Source organism: Brassica napus, chromosome A2 (assembly GCF_020379485.1).
Source record: "Brassica napus cultivar Da-Ae chromosome A2, Da-Ae, whole genome shotgun sequence".
NCBI lineage: Eukaryota > Viridiplantae > Streptophyta > Magnoliopsida > Brassicales > Brassicaceae > Brassica > Brassica napus.
Window position 1 is genome coordinate 25,959,761 of NC_063435.1, and position 12,794 is coordinate 25,972,554.

General features: G+C 37.6%; 2 protein-coding genes across 3 annotated transcripts; both read right to left on the reverse strand.

Annotated features, from left to right (window-relative positions):
• Positions 1-1,725: 1,725 nt before the first annotated feature.
• LOC125585061 lies at positions 1,726-2,202 on the reverse strand. Its single transcript, XM_048753415.1, has one exon. The coding sequence runs from the start codon at positions 2,200-2,202 to the stop codon at positions 1,726-1,728; it is 477 nt and encodes a 158-aa protein (XP_048609372.1).
• Positions 2,203-3,788: 1,586 nt separating this feature from the next.
• Positions 3,789-9,043, reverse strand: LOC106400455 (probable mediator of RNA polymerase II transcription subunit 15c). Of its 2 annotated transcripts, XM_013840814.3 has the most exons (10): positions 7,666-9,041; positions 7,238-7,340; positions 7,047-7,155; positions 5,782-6,819; positions 5,644-5,687; positions 5,491-5,565; positions 4,712-5,404; positions 4,446-4,628; positions 4,284-4,372; positions 3,789-4,192 (listed from the first exon to the last, which is right to left on the reverse strand). In XM_013840814.3, the coding sequence occupies exons 1-10, from the start codon at positions 7,782-7,784 to the stop codon at positions 3,994-3,996; spliced, it is 2,652 nt and encodes an 883-aa protein (XP_013696268.2). In that variant the 5' UTR covers positions 7,785-9,041; the 3' UTR covers positions 3,789-3,993. The 2 variants fall into 2 exon arrangements, with proteins under 2 accessions (XP_013696268.2, XP_048601151.1); XM_048745194.1 differs by having other exon boundaries at positions 5,491-5,687; positions 7,666-9,043.
• Between the last annotated feature and the right edge of the window lie 3,751 nt (positions 9,044-12,794).

A 12,794-nucleotide genomic window follows, 5' to 3' on the forward strand; every position in this document is an offset into this window, starting at 1 on the left:
CAAATAACTAGTAAATAACAACTGCAGGAGAAGTGTAGGATGAAGCAACAACCTCCAATGCATTCTTTATTTGGATAGGATCTGGCAAGAAGCGAAAAGAGATCCCCTCAACTTTTAACAAGTACACCTGTCAACAACAACATCCTCCTCTTCAAACCTCAGGGCAATGAATTCGACATCAAACAAATAATTGTATCTGTCAAATACAAATAATTCGACATCAAACAAATAATTCCTCAAGGTAGACCAGGCAAATACAAATGTATCTGTCAGTTCCAAGCCTAGACTCTAGAGTAGACTCTAGAGCAATGCTTATCATGCAAGTAACCAAGTAAACGAACACGAGACATGAACAAGTCAACAATCAAACAAGAGCTATGAACAGAGAGAGAACCATAATTAAGCGTAATTAGAGCTACTACGATTCCATTTCACATTAAACAAGGAACGCAACAAAGCTCTTACCTTTGAGATCGAGAGAGAGCTCGGAGAAGAGATCGAGAGAGAGCTCGGAGAAGAGATCGAGAGAGAGCTCGGAGATGGGTTTGCGTCATAGATCGAGAGAGAGAGAGCTCGAGATGGGTTTGCGTCAGAGATCGAGAGAGAGCTCGGTCAAGATGCGTCGAGACGGAGAGAGCTCGAGATGCGTCGAGACGGAGAGAGCTCGAGATGCGTCGGAGATGGAGAGAGAGCTCCAGATGCGTCTATGGAGGACAAGAGAGAGCTCGAGTTGCGTCAATGGAGGAGTCGAGTTGCGGCTGCGTCGTCAGAAATGGAGATCGAGAGAGATGGAGCTGTGTCGAAATGGAGATCGAGAGAGATACGAGAGCTGCGTCAAACTTCTCCCAAAGATGCGGCAGCGTCAAATTTAGGTTTAGGTTTTTTGTAAATACAAAAAAATAATAAGGGTAAAATAGTAATTACGTTTTTAGCCGCAGATTTCATGTCGCAACCGCAGGTTTTATCGGCGTCAGCCGCAGGACGCAGCGTTCGGACGCGGCGTCAGACGCAGCTTCCTGCGGCAACGAAACGAACAAGAGTTGACGCAGATTCTTGACGCTGCCGCTGCCGCTGGTACCGGCGGCAACCAAACGAACAGCGCTATAATACTCTTCAGTCTCCCTACCATGGCCTTCGTGATAGTTTTAAACAACACATTGCAGAGACTTATAGGTCGAAACTGAGTAATATACTCAGGCTTCGTCACTTTCGGAATTAGCACCACGAGTGCATCATTAGTATTCTCCGGCAACTTCCCCGTCTCAAAGAAAAGAAGGACAAACCTGATCACAGATGCACCAACGGTCTCCCAGCACTTCTGATAGAAAACTGGTTGAAACCCATCCGGACCTGGTGCCTTAAAGCTGCCCATAGCTCTCACCGCCTTCTCTACTTCCTCCGCAGAAAACATTTTGTCAAGATCCATTCTCTCTTGTCTTGTAAGCCCCACAAATCTCCTCTCCATTAGCATTTGTGTGTCTGTATCCAAATCTTCCAGAGAATATAGTTTTCTGAAATAATCCACCGCTAGCTTCTCAAGTTCATTTGCATCTGATACCCACTGAATTTCATCTTTCTTTAGCATCTCCACTCGATTTCGCTTTCTCCTAATGATTGTCGACATATGAAAGAACTTGGTATTTCTATCTCCATGCACACACCACTTCTCTCGCGACTTTTGGAGTCAGAGCACTTCTTCTTGCTCAAGGACGATCTCAAGTTCTTTTAGTAGCTCTCCCTCCTTTGCCAAGATATCATCAGAGAGGTCTTGCTCAATTTATCCTGTATCTCTGTAATCTGCCTCAACAAGTCCTCTTTCCTTCTTTGGATATTTCCGAAAACTTCTCTGTTCCACTTTCGGAGTGTCACTTCCAACCTCTGCAAAGCCTCTCTTGTATCAATATCACGATCCCATGAAGCTGTTAGCAAGTCTTGAAACTCATTGTGTTGTAGCCATGCCGCCTCAAAACGAAATGGACGGCGACGTGCATCACCCTTCACCTCCGGTGTGAGCTGTAAATACAAAGGAGCGTGGTCTGATGCTAAGAAAGGTAAATGCCTCACACTTGCCTCCTGCCACCTGAGTCTAGACTGGGCACAACATAATATTCTATCCAGCCTCTTCGCTACAAATGTGCTTTCAGTTTTCCCTCTTTTCCATGTAAACTGGTTGCCATGAAATCCCATATCAATCAGTGACATATCATTTATCCAATCACCAAACTTTAGAGAATCCTCAGACAATCTCCCATTCCCACACTCCTTTCATCTATCCTCACTATTGTGTTAAAGTCTCCCCCAACGAACACCGGGCCCTCCGCATTACGTAAAACTTCTTCTAAAGCAGCCCATAAGCCACTTCTACGGCTCGGTGAAGGGGACGCATACACAACAACCATATTAATCACCTCTGCTCCGTTCCCTATTCGAGCATGTATAAACTGATCCGACGACTTGACCACCTCAAGCTCTCCTATCTCCTCCCTCCATAACAGCCATAAACCTCCACTCTGGCCACACGCATCCACCCGAAACCACCACTCTGGGAATAAATATTACTCCCTCTCTTCCTAAATATAAGATTTTTAGGTAGAAACACATATATTAAGAAAATTATTTTTTGTCTAGAAAGTATCATTAAAACTATAAATTAATAGTATTCAACCAATTACAAAATAGACTATTAAAATATGATTGGGTACACAGTTTTTAATAAAATAAAAGTTACCTAGAAAAATGAAAACATCTTATATATTGGAACATCAAAATTCTGCAAAACATCCTACTTTCGGGAACAGAGGGAGTATATTTTTGGTTAGATGAAATTCTAGATAAATATTATAACGGCTGTAATATTTTGGGAGAAAAGTGTCCATGGAACAGGTATCCAATGCGGTGGTAGTTGTAGAAACAATTAAACCGAGTCACTAATGACTCTAGGAGTGGGAATATAATTTACCTCTTGGAATCAGCTATCATTGAAACAATGGAGGAGGGTTCTTAACAATAGTATTTTTTTTTAGTTTTTTTTTTACAACAACCGCTAAACTAAGTAACTACGTCAGCCGGTAATATCCTTAAGCAAATGTACTGCATAATGGTTATACAATTAAAATGTTACTGTGATTCTTATCATAAATGTTACTATAATGCTTAAAATTGAAATTAGTTAGTTTGGAAATGATTCACTTTGTATTGTGATAGCTAGTATCAAGATCATATTTGCTTCAAATCTCTGGAAAAAATTGAAACACGTCTTTAAATGTTATTTAAGTTAGTTAGAAACGTTGAATCAAATTATGGTCCAGTGAAAAAAGTCACCTTCAGTGTTGCGCATGCTAGTAACCATTAGTACAGGAAAGTAAGTTACACCAAATTATTTTAATATTTTAATAAAAAATTATATTATATATTTATAATTAACGTTGTATAAATATATTTTTATTTTTTTAAGAAATTAAATTCTTATTTAAAAAAAAAATCAGATTCAAATACAGGCAATTCAAATTCTACCGACCTGCGTCCATCAAAAATTAAACTTAACCCATACCTTGACATGTAATTCAAAATTTTCAAAGCTGTCTATCCGCATGCGCTCCGTAACAGATCAAAGAGAGCGGATCCCGCAAATTATGACTCAATTTCCCATCTCTACTAGACTACTAATCATGGATATTCTACAAATTGGCTTAATTGTGACATTTTACTCGGTTAGAATAGCCACCAAAATCATTTATAAATGGATAGACAATCTTTTGACCAAAAACAAAAAGATAGAAAAATCTAAATCACGATAATGTAAAATATATATTGATGTAAAATCTAAATCAAATTTAAAAATATGTTGGTATGAGCCAGACTCACATGAAAACACTATGCACTTGTATAAACATAATATTGATGTTTCTTTTACCGCAAGGCAAAGAAGAAAACCTAACTTGTGCTCTAACGTCTCCACCTGATAAGTTTTCACCTCTAGGGCTCATGAAGCTCCTAGACAGGATCCCAATGACCATAGTTAGAGCTAAAAGTGCATCCGCCATGCTGCTCAGCGTACTCAGCCATCGTCTCTCTTGCACAAACATCCCAAGCTTGAGCTATTTCTTTAAGAGACATAGGTTCTGAAAACTCCTTCATGGACAAACCGAACCTCGATCTAGTCCTCGCTGATAAATCATCATATTTGTGTAGACTGAAACACGATAAAATAAACACATAAGAAATATCAAACATGTGTAGTTCTCTCTTGTCATCAGTAAATTTCCACTAAATGTTTTTCTTACCTAGAGTCATATGAGAGTTTCTCTAGAAGAAGGATTGGGGAAGATGGGTAATTCACAGGAACTAGTAAGCGTAATGGCTGAATCTGTGACTACATTAAACATGGGAGACATAAAGAGCTGAGGAAAGAGCAGACAAGAAGTTTATAGTTTAGAGAAACTTACGATATGTCCTGACTTGTAATGAGCTTCGAATGTGTCACTGAGAGCCACAGGAGAATAAGAACACGTGACAATTGTTCCTGGAGTAACTTCACTTGGATAAACCTCTTCATTACATATGTTTACCACTGTCTCTACAAGACTCCCATTTATATCTTTGATTTCTTGCAGGAGGGTACAAGCAGGCTGCAAGATTTAGGAGGAAATGGTCTTATTTTGAAAATGAAGGTTTGATCAATCAAATGAAACTTACAGGTTCCAAAACTTACCTCAATCTTTTGAGCTTTGGAGCCAGATGATGCGGTGGAATCAGCTTCAGATTCAAGGCTACTTAACCGTTTGTAGCTACCAGTTTGTGATATGATATCTAGAGGCGGAGTGGTAGTAACTGAGTGCACAGCTTCTATCAGACGATCAATAGGCTGCTCCTGAGGTGCTGTTTGGAGTTGGTAATCATGTGAAACAAGGGACTCAACATAGATAGGCTTTTCAAGATCCACAAGATTTGGAGAGGGAGCAAGAGACTGTGATGAGGTTCCTGTGTTGTGAAATGCTGTAGAAAGAATCTGATGGTCCACAAACTGAGGAGAAGAGTAGTTCTGTATCTGAGGCTGCTGCTGGTTGGTTTGTGGTTGTTGCTGCTGCTGACTATGCAGTAGCTGGTTGAGATGATGAAATTGCTTCTCATGAAACATACAAGACTGAGGTAGACTGATATTAGAGTGTTGATTATGACCACTTGGGGATTGTTGGTGCTGCATTGGTCTCTGAGTCAAGGTCTGTCGATTCTTGGTGAACCTCAATACCTGTTCCTCATACAGACTAAACTTATCTCTGTGACTCTCTGATATATTGTCCCTATGTACATTTAAGAACATAACAACTAGTTCCAACATTGATTTGCCTACCCTTAGCTTTTCAATAGGCTCATTTTGCGTATTTTGTTGAGGAAGAGAATCAACCTGGAAATTAACACATTTTCTTATTAATATTTCTTTTGAAAAAAAAAATATATCATATTGAAACAGTTATGTTATGTCTGAAGTACCTCCCCCAATTTTTCAGATACTTTTTGGAGCAGTGTACTCAGAACAGGCAAATACTTTTCCTTGAGGGCCTTTATCTGCAGATAATAATAGGTTTCATAGGATGAATGAATCATAGTTTCTAATGTTAATACGTTAAGAAACAATGCAGATACCTTTTGATAGGTCTCCTCCTGCCAGTCCCCACCACTTGCATTTACTGTAGAATATTGAGATGTTACAAAACAATATTGGAACTTAGGACATAATGAAAAATTGTATTCATTGATGGAATGGAATAGAATGAAACATACTATATGGATTTTCCGTAGGGGCTCTCTGTAATTGATATGGCTGATTCTGTTGGTTTGCTACGTTTTGGGTTTGGTGCAAAGAGACTGCTTCATGAAGCCTTTGTGTATCATCCAAATGTTGCTGTAAGATTCTATTCTGAGGCTGTTGGTATTGTTGTAGCATCATTGGCTGAGATTGTCCCAAACCTTGGCCTTGAGTACCCAACAAACTTGACTCATACACATTAAAGTTACCAGACTGACCGCCAGGCATGTATGTCTGCTGTTGTGACGCCAAGGATGAAGAAGCATTATTACTATGAGAATAAAGGTGTTGTTGCAGGTACATAGTATGGGGGTTACTACTCTGTTGTCCCATTTCTTGAAAGCTAACAATGTTGTTCTGCTGGGAAGGCGATACTGTAAAAGCTCCTCGTTGCTCCCAGTTGTTTTGCTGTGATGTTAGATGATTCTGCTGCGTGTCTTGACCATTCATCAGTTGACTGATGAGTTGCTCGTATTCTTGTTGTTTCTGTTCTTGAGACTGCACATACATATGTCTTGGTAAGTATTGAGAGTTTTGTTGGCCTGATGATGTTAGACTAGAGTGAACAGAAGTCTGAGGAAAGGACTGCTGAATGGTAGACAATGATGTGTGATGAGGCAAATGCTGATGAATAGGTTGTTTTAACAGACTTTGCTGGTGCTGGTGCTGCTGCATGTAAGGAGGTTGTAAGTGATGGGTGTTCTCTTTTAGAAGCTGTTGATTCACTTGACTTTGAAACATGTCGTTACAACTCTGTAGCTGCTGTTGAGGCTGAGTACAAAACTGTTTTCTTCCCTGAATCTGTCTTTGAGAATTGCTGAGGAGATGTGAATGAACTCCTTCACCCATTTGAATGTTTTGGCTCTGAGCCGCGGAGACGGTTATAGGGACCTGATTTGAGAAGCCAGAAGACTGATGAATGTTGTTTTGAGGAAACCATTGTTGGCTTGTTGGAGTCTGTGTATATGACAACGAGGTGGGAAGTGATGGCCCTTGATTCAGAGCTTGAGCTGCTGTACAGATAAAGGCATCAAAAGAAAACCTGGTAAGCTAGAGTTGTAAGTAACATTTCAGTAACTTGCATGTTCTGAAACAGTTCTATATTCTAGACACAAGATGTGAGTTCTGTTCCATCATGATTTGTTTCTGATATTAGACCCACCAATAGAGAAGTTCTAGTCCAATGCAGCAATGTTAAAAAATCATAGTGGAACCAAAACAACTATTAAGTTCTTATTACCTGGATCTTGAGTAGTATTAGGTTCATTGACTAAAGAACCAGACTGCACACTTTTGAATCTTTGGTCGAAAACCATTATCTTTTCACTGATTTTCCGCAGATAATCACTCTGAAACATAGGAAAAAAAAAGATCAACAAGTGTCTTCACAAGGGCTGAGGTAATATATAGAAACCATTTGTATATTGGTACCTTATCTGTGGCCATGCCATAGATCTTACCCTCAAATTTACAAGCAGTATTGTTGATATCATTTTGGCTATGTTTAGGAAAACATATCTTCAACTTTTCCACTCTGCACACACATGAAAACAAAGAGAATATATCATAATGGAGGTGCAAAGAATATGCTAAAACTTTTTTAAAAAAGCATGAAAGGTTGATGTTAGGTTTTACAAGGCCAATAATGAATTATAATAAGTGTTTACTGGTGTAATGTAGGAATCGTTATTATGTGCAAGCTTACAAGTTCACAACTAAAGCATGAACTCTTTTACAAGAACCTTTCTCACTTTTATGAATAGAATCAAATGATCATTTATTTTTTTGGTAAACTAGAATCAAATGATCATATAGTGATACATTTGTGTATTTGTTTATTATGTGGATAGAAGTCTTACATTGCGATAATAACCCTTTTTCGTAGATCAAACTCATGCGTTGATCTCCAATCATTAGCGTTATTGGCAAGCGAGTCTCTGCCTTGTTCGTTAGGCTTCCAGTTAGAGTATCCCTCCATTAAGTCTAGCCAGCGACAAGAATGATGATCAGAGATATCGCTTAACTAGACAAACACATAGAATCCCAATTATCAACAGATTCATATTGCAGTTTCTAATACTAAAATTTAATAATAATAATAGTAATAGTAATAATAGTAATAATAATACTTAATCTTCACAATGCCAAAAGAATGATCATGCAGATTGGTGCTAAGTAGAGCATTAACTTAAAGAGAAACCATGCCTCATAGACCCAAAATCATGACCTTAATGCAACAATTTTCGAATTAGCATTACAACTTGCAAGTGTGTTTTTGTAAGACTAGAGAACTAAACGAAAATCTAAACATAAATTGCTTTGATCATATTAACACACACAAACAGGCCAAAAAGAAAATCACATGCAAATATGATCAACTTAAGAAAATCAAAGTGTACAAGAATGATATTTCAGAACCCACAAAAAAGCTCTGTTTCAGCCTTTCAGGCTTTAAACACTCTCGAGATCAGAAAAGTAAATAGATTTTAAAAGTTTAAATGCAAAAGACAAAACCCATGTTTGGTTCCACAAAACAGAAACAAGATTATCGAGCAAACTAGAAAAAGGAGGAGAAGAAACCCACGAGACCGTCGAGATCGATAACTTGTGGAAGAAGAGAGCAAGAACATATCAAACTGAGATAGAATCACAGGAATTTTAGAGAGAGAGAGAGATAAGAGAAGAAGGGAACAAACCTAAGGTCAGACGTAAAAGAGCGGAGAGATTGAAGAACAGAGACTATTACACGTAGGAGGGATGTGACTTACATATATATAGTATCTGCTTTCCTCCCTTATTTTATAGTCAATTTAAAAAAAAATTTCATTCCATATATTAGAATATTGGGAATCCATCACTATATTCAAATATTGGGAATACATGCAAAGTAAGACACATATGAAAAGTACTCGGCCTTGTTTAGTAACAAATCTCTGTATATTTTCTCTCATTTGACTTCAAAATTGGATTTGGAACAACTAAAGCAAGAAACTATCATCTACCATTTTTGGAAAAGTAGTTATGATAGTTTCAACTCGATATTACGGCAGTTTAATTAGAATGAACATAGTTATTTTGCAAGCAAACGCATATCATGATGACTAAAATAAATAATTAACTATGTTAATGCCTTACGGTATTTATATTTGGTGAATTTGACAATAATTTTCACCAATTAAATATTTAATATAATTGGTGAAAGATTCACCAATGAAGATGACTTTACATATGGAACAAATGGTTGTTATAATATGTTGGAGGGTATTTGTGCTTAGGCTTACAATCTAATTATATGAAAAAATGTTGGTCTCTCTCCTGGTGATGCCATGTCATCAATTGGGTAAAGGAGAGAGTGACACGTGTTCTCAGTTTTCGGTTTGATTATTTTGTTCTGTGTATTGTTAATGGGCTTCGATCTAATTGTTTGGTTTTATTTGGGCTGCAACATCTTCTATTTATTTGTGGGCTACGAGACACAATATTTGTTCTGTTAAAAAAAAAGGTAAAATGTCGTCTTCTTCAATCGATTTCTTAAAATCCCTTAGGTTAAACTCTTATGGAGGTTCTAGGAGGTTTTCTGTATCAAATCTCTCTGTTGGTTTCCTTCAGGGGCGTCCTTGAGCCGAGCGTAGTGAAACCTAGGCCTAGGGCCCCCATTTTGTTTAATTATATTTGAAGCATTATTGTACATAAGATATAGTATTTCATACCTGAAAATCCAAAAAGATAATAATAAAAACTCATAACTGTTATTGGACTCACTATTTAGTTAATAATTAGTCTTTTCTTTTGTTCCTACCTCTTGTGTGACTTAAATTTTTTCTATTTCTTCAAATTTATCATTCATTATGAGGGCCCCCATTTTATTTTTTGCTTATGGCCTCCGCTAGTTAAGGACCGCCCCTGGTTTCCTTCATGTCGTTCCGTCTCCGATTCAACGCCTATGATATGTTACATGATTAAGTGGCTCATCGCCATTTACTGCCATCTTTACTCCTTGGACCCACACCATCTCATTCAATACTTCGTAACTCTCTCCAAGTCGGTGAAACTTTACCTATAAAAGGGCAGTCTTTGTTCCATAATCATCATCCTCACCCATCCTACAACAATCGAAACTTGGTTCTTAACGTCAAACGCGGTGGCGGGCTCATCGGTGTGGATATGCTCCTCCTCGACTCCAAGGTGATTCCGTTCTAAAAAAATCATGTTCGTTGTAGTGTTTGAACACGCGACGGCATTTACGATCATAGTTATCAAAAATATGTTCTCAGAGCAAACTGTTCTTTCGTTCGTATTTTTCCAAATCCGGTTGTTTTCAATCAATATTTTTTTTATTTTTGGGAAATGGTTTCGAATCCGGATGTTGATTAAGTTTTTTTTTTTTATAATTTTTTGCCCAGTTCTTAAAACTCATGCCCATTGTAGTCTTTGAATTTGAACACACGGCGGCGTTAGGCTCATATATATCCAAAAAATGTTTGCGAAATTCAATTTTTCCTTTTTCGGAGATGGTTTTGAATCCAGTTGTTGCTTATGTTTTTTTTTTCATTTTCAGGCGACACTCATGCCAGGAAGTTCACCACCTCACCACCTACAGACGGCACTTAAAGGCGGGTTCTATGTTCTCTTTGAGCGGCTTTGATGTGTCACTAGGTGTAATCAAAATTTTACTCTGTCGGACTCTCCTCTATTGATATGGTTGAGTGAATCAACCAGTTTTGATTAGTTAACCGAACCGGTTTCCCCAATTCCAGAAGAACACTTAAGGTTTCGAAATCAAAATCACCTGCTTGGCCTAGCCAACACAAATACCCAGCTTCTAGGTAATCCACTTACTAGCAGTTTCTCACAGACTCACCATTGCAACCTTTAAGATCTTAAAATGTTAAATCCTTTTCAGGAATAATCGCTGAGCTCACATCTATAAAAAAAATAAATGTTGAGCATTCCTTACACTATTTTTTCTCCTCACAGTGATGTTTCTGGGACGTTGAGTATGTTTGACTCAGATGCTGTATCATTCCATAGCCACCTGGACGGCTAGCATAAGTCCCACAATAGTAAGAGGTACTCTGTCACATATTCTCTGTATTGTTTAACTAAGATCGACCCTAATGCTTCTTGGAACACTTACAACACTATTGATTTGCAGGCGTCTGTTCCTGAATGCCACATCTGGGAGACAACTTTATTTTGACACGGAGACTAATGCAGAGGAAACCTATTTTACAAGTAAGTATTTGGTAGTTCTTTCACTTTTACGTCCAGATTTGGTTTGTTCTATGACTTATCCACTACATGCTCTGACGGGTTACTGTCCATCATTACAGGCTGGTCTCTCAAGACACTGGGAACACATCATCAGCTTCACTGCTGAGGGGTTAATCCAAGGTTGAGCCTGTGACCATAGCTGAACTAAACGAGTTTATCCTCACTCCCAGCCTCAGGTTGTACAATAATCTTTAGTATGATTGTATTTTGCATGTGATTCTGTTAATGTAAAATGTAGAGGTTGAATTTGTCTGCCCGATGAAGGTCACTGGATTTAATATATATGGATAAAGGCTGGTGCTATGTCTCTTGCTCCAGATGTACAAAGAAGCTTTAGCGGACGATCTCATCTTTTACTTGGCAACCTGCAGTAACACCAATGCAGTTGGTTTGCTTCGATATGTTGGACCCTAAAATGAGGTCCCATAGACACATCAGCAACTAATATACATTTTAAACATTTTATTTTATGTATCGTGTGGAACAACTATTGCTGATGAGATTGCTGAAAGTCTATTTGTTGATTTCAATGGGAAAATGCATATCTTGGTACGTGCCTACCGTAACACATATCATTATCCACCATTATCCTCAAATTATTGATTTATTCATTTGAAGTTCATTGATTGGACACATAGGCTGGAGAGGGAGAAAATCCAGAGGACACACAGCTACCCCTTTTATTGCACAAATAGTTGGCAAGACTTGCACCTTCCAGGTCAGAGTAAGCAGCTACAATTTCGCTGCCAATCACCAAACCTTCACTATATTACGCATCTTGAACGAACGTGACCGTCTGCCACTCTCTGAGTTCGTTGCCCATATATTTTTTAAATTATATTCCATTCTGGTCCTTTTGTAGTATGGAAATAATGAAGAGTGATGGTCTTAACAGGATGGCAACGATGATCATGGCGATGATATGCCTGGAAATATCTCAGTGCTTACTAAGGTGGACACTGATGGTGACGCCCGTGAGGAAGCACCAACTATAGGAATTACTTCAACTGGTGTCCACACCAATAAGCCTCCCGCAACAGCAACTTCCAAGGTTGTCAAGAAGGCACGGGTCGCATAGGCGAAGATCATGAAGTCTCTCTACCCACTATTTTCTGTTTGAATAATGTTTCGGCATCAATTTTTAAAATATGTAGCATCTGGTAAAGTTTCTTTAAAATAAATAATTTCTTAACCATCTTATGAATTTCGTTTGACTTCAACATTTATACGAGTGATTTAAGTTTATGCAAACCTATGAATGTTTTCCTTTTCCCTCAGATCAAACTTTTAAGCAATGAAGAAACAAAGATGCGAGATTAATAAATACCAAAAAACTTAAACCACTTTGAATTTTTTTTGTACTTCGAATATGTTTATGAGATTGATCTAGCAAACTTTACTTTAATATTTAACTAGATTTGAACCCGCACGTACGTATATATATATATATATATATAAATATATAAAATAATATTTAAACTATAAAATAAGTTATAAAGATATATATTTAATATCAGTTTTAAGTATATAATATTATTTTGAAAGTTTTATATTTGATGTTTTTTTTGATGAAATTATACTAATCATATATTAATCACCTACTATTTTTTTTATTTAAAAATGCAACATCATCTTAATAGTTTAATTTAAACATTACTTTTACATGAATTATTACAAATTTTATTAATTTTTGTTTAAATTTTTTTATGTCCGA